Source organism: Chiroxiphia lanceolata, chromosome 4 (genome assembly GCF_009829145.1).
Source record: "Chiroxiphia lanceolata isolate bChiLan1 chromosome 4, bChiLan1.pri, whole genome shotgun sequence".
Lineage (NCBI taxonomy): Eukaryota > Metazoa > Chordata > Aves > Passeriformes > Pipridae > Chiroxiphia > Chiroxiphia lanceolata.
The window spans coordinates 2,590,233-2,605,820 of NC_045640.1; the positions used below are offsets into that span (position 1 = coordinate 2,590,233).

The window sequence follows — 15,588 nt, forward strand, 5'->3', positions numbered from 1 at the left end:
GCTCTGGGAGATTCAGGACACACTATCCCTCGGGGTTCCAGACCGGGATCCAGGACACCCCATCCCTGGGGCTCCGTGGGGTTTCCTCCGTGGGACCTCGAGGGGTCCGTGTCACCACCCCACCCCAGGGGCAAGTGGGGAGCTCCGGAAGGGTCCGTGTCCCGCTGGTCTTTGGGGCTCCGGGGGGATTCGAGGGGCTCCGTGCCCACTCGCTCCTGGGGGCTCGGGGGGGGGGTCTCTGTATCTCCCCATTCCGGGAGGTTCCAGGGAGTTCCAGGGGGGCCGTGTCATCCCTCCCCGGGGGTCTCCTTGTTCCCCCTTCCCGGTGGCTCCGGGGGTCTCCCTGCCAACCCTTCCCTGGGGTTTCCAGGGGGTCCCGAGGGTCTCCTTGTCCCCCCTTCCCGGAGCGCTCTGGGGGCCTCCGTGTCACCCCGCTCCTCAGGGCTCTGTGTCACCCCTTCCCCGGGGCTTCCAGGGGCTCCGGGATCCTCCCTGTCCCCTTTCCCGGGGTTTTTTGGGGTCTCCTTATCCCCATTCCCGGTGGGCTCCGGGGGCTCGGACGAGCCCACGCCCCATCGCGGGGGGGGGGAACGACAGCGGTGGGAGCTGGACGCGCCCATGAACGGGCGGGGGGGGGGGTGTGGGTGGGCGTGTGTGATGGCACCGGGGGTGTGCGCGCCGGGGGCTGGAGTTGGGCGAGCCCATTCTCGCCGGAGGGGTGGCCCCCCGCATCCCGTCGCTGGGTTCGCTCCCAGAACCCGTGGCTTGCCCACGAATTCCCGACGCCACTCGCTGCGAGACGAGTAAAAGAATTCGAAGATGGACGCTGCGCGGGCAGAAAGGCGCGGAGCAAGGAAAGCAGCGCGGGTGTCGCTCGTCTCCGTCCGTTCTCCCCCCCCGCCCCCCGGCGCGGAGTGGTGCGCGCGGCGCGGGGCGGGGCGCGGCGCGGCCGCGGCGGGGCCGCCCCGTCCCTGAGGCGCATCGCGGTCGCCATGGCGCTGTGCGGCCGCTCCGCGCTCCTCCCGCCGCCCCCGCGCCACCGCGCCCGGCCCCGCAACCCCGCCGCCTCCGTCAGGTACCGCCGGGCACACCGGGGAGGGAGGGGAGAGCGGGTGACAGCCGGCGGGAGGGCTGCGCTGAGGGGGCGCGAGGAGGAAGGGGGATGGGGTGATGCGGGGGTGTCGAGGGAGATGGTGAGGCGATAAAGGGTTTGATGTGGCCCGGCCTGGGGTGTTCGGAGAGCTGGCAGTGCTGATGGTGGAGAAAATAGGGTTTAACGGCTGTTTGAGGGCGTTGGGATGGGAAGGATGGGGGTGTGCTGGGCTTTGGGGGGGGGGGATAGAGGAGGTGCATTAGCTGCGTTAAGGAGGGGTATTAAGGGAGATGATGGGGCGATAAGGGGTTTTTTTATGGCCCAAACTGGGGTGTTCGGGGGGTTGACTGTGCTGATTGCGGAGAAAAACAGGGTTTAACGCCCGTTTGGGGGCGTTGGGATGGGGAGGATGGGGAGGAGGGGGGGGTGCGGGGCTCTGGGGGTGCTGAGGTGGGCTGGGATAAAGGGGCATTAGGGAGAGGTTTTAAAGGAGATGATGGGGCCATAAAGGGTTTGGTGTGGAAGAAACTGGGGTGTTCGGAGTGTTGACTGTGCCGATTGTTGAGAAAACCGGGTTTAACGCCGCTTTGAGGGCGATGGAATGGGAAGGGCGGGCGGTGCGGGGCTTTGAGGATGCTGAGGTGGAGGGTTTGGGGTATTAAGGAGAGGTTTTAAGGGGTAGGAGGGGGCATTAAGGGGGTCGGTGTGGGAGAAGGTGAGGTTTTCACAGAGCTGTGACGCCGATTGGGGATAAAATAGGTTTTAGCGCCTGTTTGAGGGCGTTTGGGTGGGAAGGATGGGAATGGGATAGAGGAGGCATAAAGGAGGGGTTTTAAGGGAGACGAGGGGGTGTTAAGGGGTTTGATGTGGCCCAAACTGGGGTGCTCAGAGAGCTGATAGTGCGGATTGTGGAGAAAATAGGGTTTGACACCTATTTGGGGGCGTTGGGGTGGGCTGAGGAATGGGGATACAGGGGGTGGGACAGAGGTGTTGGGGCATTAAGGAGGGATTTTCTGGCGTGCAGGAGGCGTCGAGGTGTTTTGGGGGGTGTTGCAGGGGAGGTTTGGGGTCATTAAGGAGGTTTTGGTGGGGCTGGAGCAGCGTGTGAGGGGCTGAGAACAGCAGGGGAGGGAGTAGCACAACAGGGACAGGCAAATTTGGCAGGTTTGGCTACCAAGAGGGAGGTGTCGGTGGCCCTGACAGGAGGGCAGGCAGGGGCCTGACGAGACCTTGTGGATGTGGGGATTGGAAAAGCTGGAACCCTGCTGGAGCAGGGTGTGTGGGAGGCCGGGATGGATGAGGGACAGGGGGACAACAAGGGGGGTTTGGAGGGGGGCTGGTGTGGAGGGAGTGGGCTTGGGGTCCTGTTCCTGTGGGGAGCTAAACCTGGCTCTGTTTTGGGAGGGAATGGGTGTGGACTGCCTTGGAGACAGGGAAAAAGGGCTTGGGAAAGGTAGGTAAGGGGAATTAGGGCAGGGGTAGCCGAAGTTTGGGAGGGGGTTGAGGGATTACGGGGAGGAATGAGGTGGAGCATTTGTGTGGGCACCTGCTGGGTGGTTGTGGAGGGTACAAAGGGAATAAATGACACTCCCTGAGGTTCTGGAATATGTGGGATAGGCCTTGGAGGAGGTGGGTTGTGGGGACATGTGAGATGGTGGCCTGGGCTCTGGGAGCTCGGGTGTCAGCTCAGGTGTCCTGGGGTTGCCAGGGCTCTGTTTCCCTGAGACTTCAGGAGCAGCCTGAAGGGTTTGAATGGAGGACACGGCCTCAAGTTGTGCCAGGGGAGGTTCAGGTTGGATAGCAGGGAATATTTCTCCACTGGAAGGGTTGTCAGGCGCTGGAACAGCTGCCCAGGGCAGGGGTGGAGTCACCAGGTATTTAAAAGGTATTTAACAGACATTTCTGTGGCGCTTGGGGACCTGGTTTTGTGGTGGCCTCGGCAGTGCTGGGGTAAGGTTGGATGGTCTCAGAGGGCTTTTCCAACCTTCATGATTCCATGATTCTGTCCCTTAACGCCACAAAGAACAGCCCAGGAACTGAAGTGCTCGATGCTTTCAATAGTTGCAGCACAATACATGGAAGTATTCACCAGTGGGAAGCCAGATAATGGGGAAGCAGGGACGGTGCACGTGAATCGCAGACAAACACTTGGCCCAGCAACCTGGGGGCTGTGTTTGCTGGAGGCTTTCAATTAAAACAAAACAAAAACACCCCCCCCCCCCAAAAAAAAAAAACCAAACAGCTTTTTATGTTTAGTACAAGAAGGGAACAAAAGCATTTTCACTTTTTTGGACAATTTGCCTGTGAAGTGAGGAATTCTGCTCTGAGGGAGAGAAATGGAGGTTGTTCTGCTGGTAACACGTGAACGTGGCTGTGCCCTGGCTGGTTGTGTTCCCTCCCTGCCTGCACTTAGAAGTGGAATTGCTCATGAGGGAGAAGCAAAAGTGACCTTTTTCAAATAATATTTCCATGGAATAAATGAATCCTAACTGTTTAGGAAGAGCTCAGTGTTTCTTTAAAGCACCTAAAAACTCGCGGCCCGCAGCAAAACGCCGAGATGGGAACAAAAAAAAAAGTGCTGCAGGAGAAAATGGTTTCCACTCAAGCCTCTCTCTTCCTGAGTGATTTTTGTAATCTGAGACCCTGTTTCAGAGTTTGTCATGAGAACATTCGGGCTCTGGGAACATCTGCAAGCTTTTGAGCTGCACTAGGGAGCTCCAGCCAGCATCTGGAATTTGGCACTTTAGAGGAGCCATGTCGTCCGTTAATTTTTTTCCTCCTCAACATTTCTTGTTCTTGTGTTCTCTTTTCTTTTTTTTTTTTTTTTTTTATTTTCAGCCCAGATGGAGGCCAGTGTTTGCAATAAATTTCCCAAGCAGTCAGCAGATAGCAGGCAGTTCATAAAAATAACTTGAAACAAAGCGATCCGTGACCCTCCCTCGCCCTGCCCCTGAGTCCCAAACAGGGATGGAAAAATTCTTCAGACTATATAAAGACTGGAGTAAGGGCCAGAGGGAATTCTTGGAGTTCTTCCACGGACTTTGGAGTTTTGCTGTGCCATGTGGGGAGCAACCCCAGCAAGCAAAGAATGGGTTTGGAAACAGAAATGAAAAATCCCTTGGCTAAGAGAGGAAAAGTGCCCAAAAAAGGGGATGTTTTCTTGGAGGGTGATGTCATCCTTCCTGTGTCTGTGTTCAGTGGTGAATGAGTGTTTTCCTTCATTTCTGAGCGAAATGTCTATTAAATGGTTGCTTTAACTATCTCCCCCTGAAAATCAATGTGGATTTGGTGTGTTTGAATTCCCTTTCTGTAAAACAGAGCAGGCAAATCCTCCTTATTCCTTAGCCCTGCTGGTAACAGAACACAGAGTTCTCACCGCGTGGGGAAATGCAAAATGAGTCCTTGGGTTAATTTTCCTGTTGTCTCTTCCCCTGTGCTTAACATTATCATCCTCTAAACTGCCCTGTCGTTAATCACAGCGTGGTTCAGGATGTGGCTTTTTTTCCCCTGCGGCTCCAGAGGATCCCTTGGAGGGGTGTTTGGGAGCACAGCGGTGCCGGAAACAAGGGACTTGTTTTGGTTTCCCAACCGGTTTTAAGGGGGGACCTTGTGTGGAAAGGTTAAGTCTGTACCCGAGTGTTCCTGGTGGAATTATGCCGAGGTTCAGGAATTTTGTAACAGCACGGTTTCACTGGATTATTTTTAAGGGCTGTGTTGGATTTTAGCAATGCAAAGGCAGAGGTGATTTGACTTGCTGAAGTACAGGAGGGAAAAAAAAGGGAAGCAAAGCCCATTCCTTGAATATGGATGATTTTCTACCAGGTGAAGGAAGGTGGCTTAAGGTCTGTGCATGACTGCAGCCAAAGTTAAGAGGGATGTGGAATCAAAGAAGTGATGGGAATAGAGAGGCAGAAGGAAAATGGGCCAAGGAGAGGAGCAGGGTTGTCACATCCACCCATGGAGCCACCCATGGAGCTCCAGCTCAGGTCCCCCCTTTGCAAAGGTTTGGATTGAGCTGATGGAAAAGCGTCTTGGAGCTTTGTGGCCACGTGGCTGCAGAGCTCAGTGCCCCAGGAGTGGGAGATTCGAGGCACCACAGCTTCACTTCTGATTGTTGAGGTGCCAAACAGTGCCTTGTCCTTCTAAGCAGAGGCAGAACAATCACCCTGGGGCTGCTGCTCCTTCAATTATTGCCTTTTTTTCAGTGATAATGTTTTTTGAGGGGGGAATAGTTGATAGCCTCTGATGTGCCAACAGCATCAGGCAGTTCCAGAGGTTTAGGAAGGAGAGATTCAGGTTTGCTCCTTTGTGCTTTGAAGGTCTCTGAAATGCAGAAAAAAAAAATAATTGTTAAATGTTCCCGACTATTTGAAGTCAAGAAGTGAGGAATTTGGTCCTGGGAATGCCCCCAGAGGTGAAATTTCTTCGTGTCCAGTTTTGATATTTGCTACTTAACTGTTGCTAAAAAGTTGTTGGATCTATTTGCAGTCAAGATCTCCAGGTTCATTTTAGAGAAATTTGGGAAATAGCTGGAAAGTTCTGTATTTTAAAATATGTAAAAATACATATTAAAATACATTAAATTATGTTACATAAAAATATACTTTAAGGTGGGTGAATGCCACTGTCTTTTGTGAATGCCAAGCAGTAAAACAGTTATTTTAGTGAGCTGTGAAAAAAATAACAAAACAAAAAACTGAGAAAGGATGTCACTGTTCAAGCTAAATATTAAATTTCAAATAATCTGCTTTTGACATTAATGGAATTCTGAGAGTCTTTAACACGTTCTGACTTCTGGTTTCTGTTTTCACAGCTCCAGTAAGGTGGGGATAATGTCAGAGTGGGGGAAATCCAGGGAAATCCTGGACTCTGATCTATCAGACAACAGTAATAATGATGTTTCTGGTAGAAATTGCGAGATCAACAAAAGCCCCATAGAAAACAAACTTGATTTTTGGGTGGCGGGCAGAGTGGAAACAGATAGTAGTGACAGCAAGTTAATAAGAAATGAGATTTGGGAGAAAAAAAAATAACTTTCCTATTTATTTACTGATGTTAAATGGAGCCAGTTGCTGTTCAAACCATTGTCTGAGGCAGAGGGCAGGAATCTGTCCGATCATTCCCTGCAGATTTCCCTGGATATGTGAGGATTCTCCCACGCTCGCCAGGGAGAGCAGCTTTTCCCCCTTGTTCGCTGCCATCCATCAAACCCCGGCCACGTGCGGGGTTTTTGGGAGCCTTTGTGGGGGAGGAGCAGCGGAACATCTGCCACGACACGAGAGAAATCCCCCCCCCCCCTTTGTCAGCCCGACGGGGTGTGTGAATCGCCGGCCCGGCCCGTGGGAGGGGATCCATCGGGAATCGGCCCGGGATCAATGGAAATATCGCTGCATTACCACGGCGGGGGGAAAAAGGAGGAGCTCGCGCGCAGCACCTAAATCCAGCCGGCAGCGGGGGAAAAGCGGCACACGGTGGGGAAAAATAAACGGGATTCGATGGAAAACCGGGCGGCGAGGAAACGTGTTCGTTCTTTGTGCTGGAGAAAGGCAGAGCTGTTAATATTCCCTTTATTTGCCAACAGCCGGTGCCTCGCAGCGCCGTGTCTGTCCCCGAGCCGTGACAGCCCGGCTGTTGGAAGGCGAGGTGCTTTGCATAATTAGTGTGAAGACGGGAACAGATGAGCGCTAATTCTTAGAAGTTAATGATTGTCAATTATCTTCCACCCCCGCCCCCCCCCCCCCTTTTTTTTTTTTCTTTGGATCTGGTCCAAGATCAGCAGAAAATCGAGTACCTCAAGGTGCAGCTCCTTAATTGGCCCAAACACCCTTTTTATTGCCAGATGTCACCCCGAACGGTGGCTCTGCCTTTTGACCTGCCTTCATCAGCAGTCAGCTCAGCTTTGCTGCTCTTGGAAAGCGTTGTTTTCCTTCTAATTCCCGGCCTGGAGGTTGTTTGGATCCGTAAGCTGATGCGACTTGACACATGGCTGCGGGATCGTTAGTGCAGACACAAAGGCAGCCGCCCCTTGGAGCATCTTATCCTGCCTCCAGACCGTGGAGAAATCACATCTTCTGGCCAAAAGTGCTGGGAAAATTCCCACTTCCCCTCCCCTTGGCCATTCCTGAAGTAGCTCTGTAGGATATGGAATCCTAAGTGCCTTCCAGCTCTTGCCCAAACTCATGGAAATGGAGGAATCGTTGAATGAGTTCCGTGGAAAAATCTCGCGGAAGGATTTTGGGGCTTCCTTAGGAAAGGGCTTCGTGAAACTGTGCTTCCAAACACACCTCATGGAACAAATGACTGTCCATTTAATTGTGGTTAATGAATATGGTGGATCCAGAGCCACATCTCCCAGGGAAGAAGCCCAAATCCCAGGGTGCTGTGCCGTGGTGTGGAAACTTGGAGTTTGTTCTGTCGTTCTTTTCTGTTTGAAATTGTGTGGCTGTGGTAAAATGCAGAGGAGTAAAAAGTCAGTGCCCTTGCAGGGAGCTTGCTTTGGAGTCGGGAAAAGCCGTGGATTTTTGTTCCCAGGGCAGTCTCTTTGTTTTTGTCAGATGGCTGGTTAATGTGAAATGCAAGAAAATGCCTTTTTCCCCCCCCCCGCCCCTACTTTATACCCAGTTTAGCCTGTATTGTTTAAAAGCATGTCATAAGAATTCTAATTATTCTCTTCCCTGTCTCTCAAAGGCATCTTTCTTCAGGCACACAAGTCTGCTGTGTTTGTTGTCAGCCTTTGAATGTGATGGTTTATCCACACTTGAGGTGACGTTGGGAATATTTCTGGGAAGGAGCTTTTTCAAAGGGTTCTCTCACAGGAACCACTTCTTTAAACGAGGAGAAAGAGAAAATATTCTGCTGAGGGTTGTTCAGTGTTAAGAATCAAATAAAAACATCTCTCTGGCCATTGCATCTCATTATGAAGTCATGAACTTATAATTTGCCCTTTTGTGTCAGGACTGGTCTCCTGCCCCCCAGGAGCAGAAGTATTTTAGCAGCTTAATCTGAGAACTTCATGTATTTTTAAGGAAGAAAAGAAATACCCACCCCAGAAGGAACATGCAGGTACTTTCCTCCCCCAGTTCCTCTTCCCTTATTCCCTCCCACTGCAGTTGACTTGGGCAGACCAGAAAATACTTTCTCAGAGCTCAGGAAGACAACAAAATATGTGGATTTTTTGTTTTTCTCTGCTCTGGTCTCCTTGCACAGGCTCTTAAAATTACTTTTTACTTTAAAAGATAAATGTGTTTGGGTCACCCCTTTGGGGAAGACATTGAAATTAAGATGTAAAGATCTTAGGAATGGGTTACCTTGTATCACACACATATATATATATGTATATATATGTAAAATATACATAATGATAATGGTTTTTAATAAATGAAAATATCTTTCCCTGTGAGTTTTTTACCTTGTTCTTTGTCAAATTGAGTTCTAATCATTCTTTTTTAATAAAAGGGATCAGTGTGGGGGGAAATATTAAAGCAAACTCAATTTCTGTATTCCTGCTGTGTTTATAATGCACAAGAGGTTTCAAAAACGTTTCACTCTCCAGAAAAAAACCTGTGTTTGGCTGGAGAATTCCTTAAATTTGCCTTCAGAGCTGAACACAGGTAGCAGAGGGATTCTTGCACCTCGTTTCTGAGGAGCTGAGTGAAAAATCTCCCCCTTGTGCCCTCAGACAGAAACATTATAACATTCCTCCTGAGGACAGTTTCTCTCCTCACAACTGGTAAATGTTTTAATAAAAGTCTGCTTGTTGTGTCCCTGCAGAAGTCCTTGGCCAGGCTTTCCCGTGGTCCTTCCAACCTGTCTGGGAATCCTGGAATTGGAGACAGCTGAGAAGCATTTTGAGAAGCATTTCACTGATGTACAGCTTTGTACATGAAGTTATTTCATTTTCTTGGGTTTTTTTTGTTTTTTTTTTTTTTTAATTTTTTAACACAGGCTTTAGCAGTTCTGCTTCCCTGCAGCTGGCCCTGAAATAACTGTGGGCTTGTTTCCATACCAACAAATGAAATAAGTCCAATTTGTGCCCGCAGTGAGGTTTTTCTGCTCTTGCTCTTGTGACATGGGAAGTATAAAAATATGAGCACTAAACAAAAATTATCCAGGCACAGTTTGTCATAGTGGATCGTCTCACCCAGCTCATCTGGGGTCCTGCTTGAGGATGGGCCAAAAATCTCCCAGAATCAGAAAAAAACCCTTAATTTTGGATGGTTTTTGGGTTAGGTTTTGGAGAATGAATAATTAGAAGTTGCTAAAATGTGCAGCATAAAGTTCAGTGTTGTTTTCATTCATTTCCTGGCACCCCCTACGTGGGCAAACATCTGATAGCACCTGATTAAGTGTCTCTTTGCTGTCATCACTGGCTTTAATTCCTGTTTCCATATTTAACATCTCAAACTGTCCATTCATGCATCCAGCAGACTGAGCCAGCCCGGTGTGTGTCACAGGAATCAGGAAGTTTGAGGCAAAAAGAATAATTGAGGGTGACCCAGAAAGGGGCAGAATTAAAGCTGGAGTGGTTTGCACTGATTTTTTTTCCGTGAAAATATCCCAGATATTGTCTGTCCTTCCCTGTGGATGTTGGGTTTCCCTTGGATTGCCCATCATGGAAACCTTTTTTGTCCTTCAGAAGAAAGTAGAGCACGATAATCGTGGTGTTGCTGAAAAGATCCGTTTACTTTTTTTTTGACGAAAACAGAACTATTTGACCCGACTGTTGTTGTTTGTTTGAACACTGCTCACAAATTTAGCTCGGCTGGAGTGTTTCTGTGAGAGGCATTTGTTTCCTGGAGCTGAACAGTTCTATCAACAAGAAAACACATTCAGGAATATCAACAGTGAAGTTTCTTGTCTTTTGTCTGTGTTTAAACAAGCTCGCGGAACGTTGCCTGGAAGCACAAATGGCTTTGCTCTCTGCCTGCCTGCCTGTCCTAGATGGAATTTTTCCCTCGTTTGCAGATGGATATTGAACAACTGAATTAAAATTTATATCGTGAATTACTCACTTTGATAATGAAAAATCTGGGCGAGACTTGGCATCGTTTCGTTTCTTTTTAATGTTGGGCTCGATGATCTTGGAGGTTTTATCCCAAACTTAACAACTCTGATGTAGATTATCAAAGATATATTATAGGTTTATAGTTTTTCTAACTGTTTATTTTCGTGGTTTATGGAAATAATCCCATGATTTCCTTGGGCATAGAGGGGAAAAAGTTCCTGCTTTTAGGATTGCACTTGCCAGAGGTCTGGGATGTGCCTGGATTTTAAGGGTGGAAGTGCCCTGGAGGTGCTGAAACTCCTCTTCCCCAAACTCCTGTTGGGATGTGGGTGCTCCTGCAGTCCCAGTGTCACCTTTCTGTGTGGGCATCACCCACCCCACGTTTGCAGGGAAGAGAATTCCTGGTGCCCTGGTGAGAGCAAACCTGCCCAGCAATTTTTGCAGGAGATTAGAGATTAACAGAGCACGTGGTTGGAAGGGACAGTTCCAGGTTCCAGTCTTTTCAGGGCTCTGCATTTCAGCTTTTAGTGGGCAAAAAGAACCCAGACTGGTTTGATATGAGGTCTGAATGTGTTTCAAGCACAGCATGCCCAAGTTGAAGTTCGTATAGTGAAGGAAAAAGCTCAGTCAGCTCTTGAGCCTCCAAAGCTGACATTTCACAGCAGTGACCTTGAGGACAAATTCTCTTTTCTTTTGCAGCTGCAGCCGCCTCCGAAACATCCAGAGTATCCTGACACAGAGCAGCAAATCCCAGCCCGATGGAATCCTCTGCATTTTAGGTTAGTTTGACATTTTTCCCCCCTTTCATTCTCACTGCACTCAAAAAGATACCACAGATTTCAGAAAGACAAAGATCATTTTCCTACCCCAAGCCCCCCCAGCCTGGTTTCTCAGGGGAGGAACAGCTGATTGTTGCTCTCTTTTCTCCCTAAATTCTTCAGCCCATTTACTAATTTAATAAGGCAGAGAACTTCAAGTAGTTGCATGAGAAACCCAGGAGCAGTTAGGATTTAACTGCTGGCACATGAACAACCTCAGTGGTTTCAGTGCTTTATTCCTTCTGGGATTGGGAGAAAAGGGCAGTAGGAAATGAAGGAGCATTTGCAAGTGTGCTCTGGGAAAGCAACAGGGCTTTGTGCTGCTTTATTATAATTAATATAATGTAATATTGACTCTGGTTTCTTTTTATGCAATCAGTGTCAAGATATTAAAGGAAGAATTCAGAAATGATAATTGAAATTCTTTGGAGAAAAGGACTGAGGAGTGATTGTTTAAACAATGTATCACAGTTAAGGATGGAGAAGTGGAGCCTTAAAGGAGCTCTGTGTGAGAAATGATACAGCAGCCTGTTTGGTTTTTTTTATTTTATTTTAGCAAGCAAATTTGGAGCTTATTTACTGAGACACACAGAGAAAAGTTGTAAATGTGTGTAACCAGATTGTCCTTTGGCCCATGCAAACTGTACCACGTGGCTGTTCCCATCCCACGTTTTCCAGGGTCAGGCTTTAAGTCTTTGCCTGAGCAGCAGCTGGACAGTCAGAATGTCTGTAAGGTCACTGTGTCAGCCTTCCAGTGGGACTTATTCCTGCAGGATAAACTCCTTGGAATTTGCCTTTGCTGCTCGTTTCATGTCATAAACCAGGCTGGGCCATCTCACCACTGACACAGGAGTGTTCCTGGGGCTGTTGTTGGCTCGGAGCTGGAAGTCCCAAGCAAAGAGCAGCCACTCCAAACATTCCACAGCTCCAGGGAAAGTGCTCCAGGCCAAAGGAACTGCTTTGTGTAATCCTCAGTGTCACATGGAGGGTTTATTCCATTCATAGGACCGTCCCTCTTAATAACTGAGCCCCTGTGGTATGGAAATACAGGAGTTGTGTGCTGGGGGCAGGTTTGTGCTTTGCCCTGGTCTCTCAGCACCCACAGTGGGGCTCCTGTGTGCTCTGACCTGGCTCGTGGAGCCTGCAGGATTTCTGGCATGGCTTCCATGTCACTGCTAGAAATGCATTAAATCTGTCATCAAATACAAGCTTCAGCTGACAAAAAAAAAAAAAAGCATGTAGTTTTACATCCTGAGTCCTGTTGGCTTGTGTGGAAAGCAGATACTCCCGGCTATGGTTTTTTTTACAGTCAGTGCATGTTTTATTTCACTTGGCTGCCTTTAATGACCTGAGTTATGCACTTCCCTCAGCCCAGCTTTAGTTTCATACTGGGCTGTGAGTTAAAACCAATATAAACTTTCACAGCTTTGCTTCAAGTTCATTAATATTTGTACTGAAATTAAACCCAGCACTGGGTGAGAACTGACCCAGTATTGATACAAGTCTTTAAATGTACTTACAGCTGATTTTTTTTTTTTTTCTAAAAGAATGCCCTAATCTGATTTTGAAGTGGTTGCCTGGTAGCATTCCTGCATTCTTTGCTGGGGAGAAAAGACATCACAACTGACAGGAAAAAGGAATTGGGAGGTTGGCATTTGCTTTTTATCCTCCCCAGAGAGCTTGGGGTGCTTTACAGGCTGTGCCAGCAAATCTTTGAGTTTTATTTTATCTCGATTCTGTTCAAGTCCTGCTACTTTTTTAGATTACTTTTTCTCCATTGTATCCATCTGCTCAAGTGTTACTACTTTTTTAGAGGATTATTTTTTTTTCTCCGTTGTATCCATCCCACACAAAGCTCTTCCTTGCTGAGGTTTCTCCCACATCCCGAGAGCATTTAGTTCATTGCCCCAGTCGTTCACCCCGTTGCTTTTCCAAACAGAGACTGTTTCGAGGGTTATTGTGCATCTTCTGCTGGGAGTGTGTTGGTTTGGGGCAAATCCCTGGAGGTGACCTGACCCCCTTTTCCAACCTCACCTTCCTGCTCCCTCCCCTGGTGGATTTTGCACCAGCGCTCGTGCTTTGGTGTCTTGCCCCCACTTCATCTTCCCGAGCAGGCAGATTTTTTTTTATCTCCCCGTGTTTAGCCAGACTCTTTTCTGCCAATTTAGCAAATTTAATGCGCTCTGACTGCGGGCCAAGGAGCAGGAGGAGCTCCTGGGAGCTGGGATTGAGCCATTGTCTAACGACACCCTTGTGCCGAGCTGGGAACAGGCGGGGGAGTGACTGAACTCCCGGCTCAGCTGGAGACAGGCGTCGGGCTTTCCTAATTAATGGCCTTGCCATTGTTCTGGGCGGGCTCCTGATCTGCTCTCCGGGGTATCTTATCGCTGGCATTGTTCCATTTCCTGTTTGTTTTCCGCTAATGTATCTGTTCTTTAACTCCCGGTGTTTCTGTAGAGTAACGCTAAACCTCGCTGGGAGAGCTGCCCTGGGCGCTTAAAACCCCAAACAAACCCCAAATATTCTGCCGAGTGAATGGTTTTATAGGAAAGCAGTGCCTTCCCCCCCTCGGGACTGAATAAATTCACCCGTGTCCTGACAGGAGTTAATCTTATCAGCTGCCCCCCCCCCCCTCGTTTAACATCTTTTTGTTTTCTCTCCCCCTCCTTCTGTCATTAACTGAAAAAAGCAGGGCTTTGGTGTTGAGCTTGGGAGATCTTCTCTGCTCCAAGCCTGTTGGGCTGGTGCACCCACATAAAACCTCAAACTCTTCAAGTGGTGGTGACATCATCACTATCTTTTTTTTTAAATGAGGACAGTTCCTCATTTTTCTTCTGATCTTCCAGAAATTATAACAATGGAATCATAGAATGGTTTGGGTTGGAAAGGACCTTAAAGGTGATTGAGTTCCACCTCCTGCCACGGGCAGGGACACCTTCCACTAGCCCAGGTTGCTCCACCAAAGCCAAGTGGCTTTGGACACTTCCAGGGATCCAGGGGCAGCCACAGCTTCTCTGGTCAACCTGTGTCAGGGCCTCCCCACCCTCCCAGCCAGGAATTCCTGCCCAATATCCCATCTATCCCTGCCCTCTGGCACTGGGAAGCCATTCCCCCTTGTGCTGTCCCTTCATCCCTTGTCCCAAGTCCCTCTCCAGCTCTCCTGGAGTCCCTTCAGGCCCTGGAAGGTGCTCCAAAGTCTCCCTGGATCCTTCCCTTCTCCAGGTGAACCCCCCCAGCTCTCCCAGCCCTGGCTGTGCCATTATTGCTCCTCTGAGGACCTTCAGGAGTTGCCTCAGTTGGACAAATAATCAGTGACACAGATAATCCCCAGGACATTGTGTGTGCTGCCTTTCCAAGGCTGATTCCAAGGAGACTGATTCCATTGAAATGTAGCTCCCTAAAACAATGGGACAGTTGTTTCCTGGATGAAGGGAATCTCCACACTTGTTTGTGACTAAAGTCCCACCTCCACACGAGGGCTTTGGCAACAGTATCAGTGTGCTGAGTCCCACTGAACTCCAGATTACATTGTGCCTGCTTTCATGGGGCTGCAAATGTCAATAAAATAGAGGGACAATGTGTCCTGCCTCTCCTCTCTTTTGTGCCCTCTCTGTGAGTTCCCAAATCCAGGGAAATCTGGAGAAAATTATTGGCACAGCAAAGCCAACATTGCAGCAGGGGAGAAATGAGTGAGTGGGTCTGAGCATCCTTTAGCTGAGTCTTGTCCGTGCCATGACCTGAGTTAGAGTGATATTCCTGTATCTTGATATTCCCTCTGTCAATTCCCCTGAACATCTCCAGGGATGGGGAATCCAGAGCATCTCTGGGCAAGTCCAAGGAGTGCAGTGGTGCAATTTGTGAATATGAAGGGATTGCATTTGCTTGTTCCATAACCTTACACCAAATACCAGATATTTTGGAATACACAGGAACTGTCCAAAGGCCAGTTAATGAACAAACAGGGAAAATTAAGAGGTGGGATTCAGTAGCTGGATGCAGGCACAGCATCTTGGTAGCACTGGAAAGCTGAAACATAACATAAAAAATGGAGCATAATTAGGAAAACCTGAAATTTATCCCAATTTCTGATAAGTTCAGGTGACTTTTGACTTCCCATTCGGGTCCTGAAACCCCGACACATCCAGGCCATGTTGTGACATTCTCAGTGTCCTGAGCTTTCCTCTGGACAGTGGGAACAAATCCTGATTTGCTGGCAACCATTCAACTCTATCCTAACGTAACTTGGTGGGAAAAGTTGACTTTAGAGGAATTTTGTGGCAGTCAAGTGACCTCTGAAATGTGGATGTCAAGGCTTGCTGTTCATCCACGGTTCTGCTCGTGGAGCAAACTGGATTGTTACAGTAGAATTAGGAATTATGGCTGTGACTGTCATGCAGAGAGCTGGAAATACTTTATAAATCTGCATTTATTCCTTTCCTTGTGTTTATCTCTTCGTGCTCCAGATCTTCAGTTGTTTTCACTCCATTTTTCCCAAGGACCAGGAAAGGCTTTCCTTTGGAAGCTCTTTATACTCCCTGTGTCTTGTCAGGACATCTTTCCATGATGTGCCAGAAGTCTGGGCTGGCTCTGGTGACTCAGGGATTGCACCATAACACTGATAAGATAATGTTTAATCATGTATTCCAAAGCAGGAGATTTGGGTCACGGGATTA

At 48.7% G+C, this 15,588-nt stretch overlaps 1 protein-coding gene across 10 annotated transcripts in view; it reads left to right on the plus strand.

Annotated features, from left to right (window-relative positions):
- Window positions 1-992: 992 nt before the first annotated feature.
- The window catches only part of C4H20orf194 (chromosome 4 C20orf194 homolog), a 74,837-nt gene continuing 60,241 nt past the window's right edge, over window positions 993-15,588 (plus strand). For all 10 annotated transcript variants that reach the window (XM_032684814.1, XM_032684806.1, XM_032684807.1 and 7 more), the window contains exons 1-2: window positions 993-1,075; window positions 10,797-10,876. In XM_032684814.1, coding sequence (XP_032540705.1) covers window positions 993-1,075; window positions 10,797-10,876 — 163 coding nt within the window. The remainder of the gene's footprint in view (window positions 1,076-10,796; window positions 10,877-15,588) is intronic.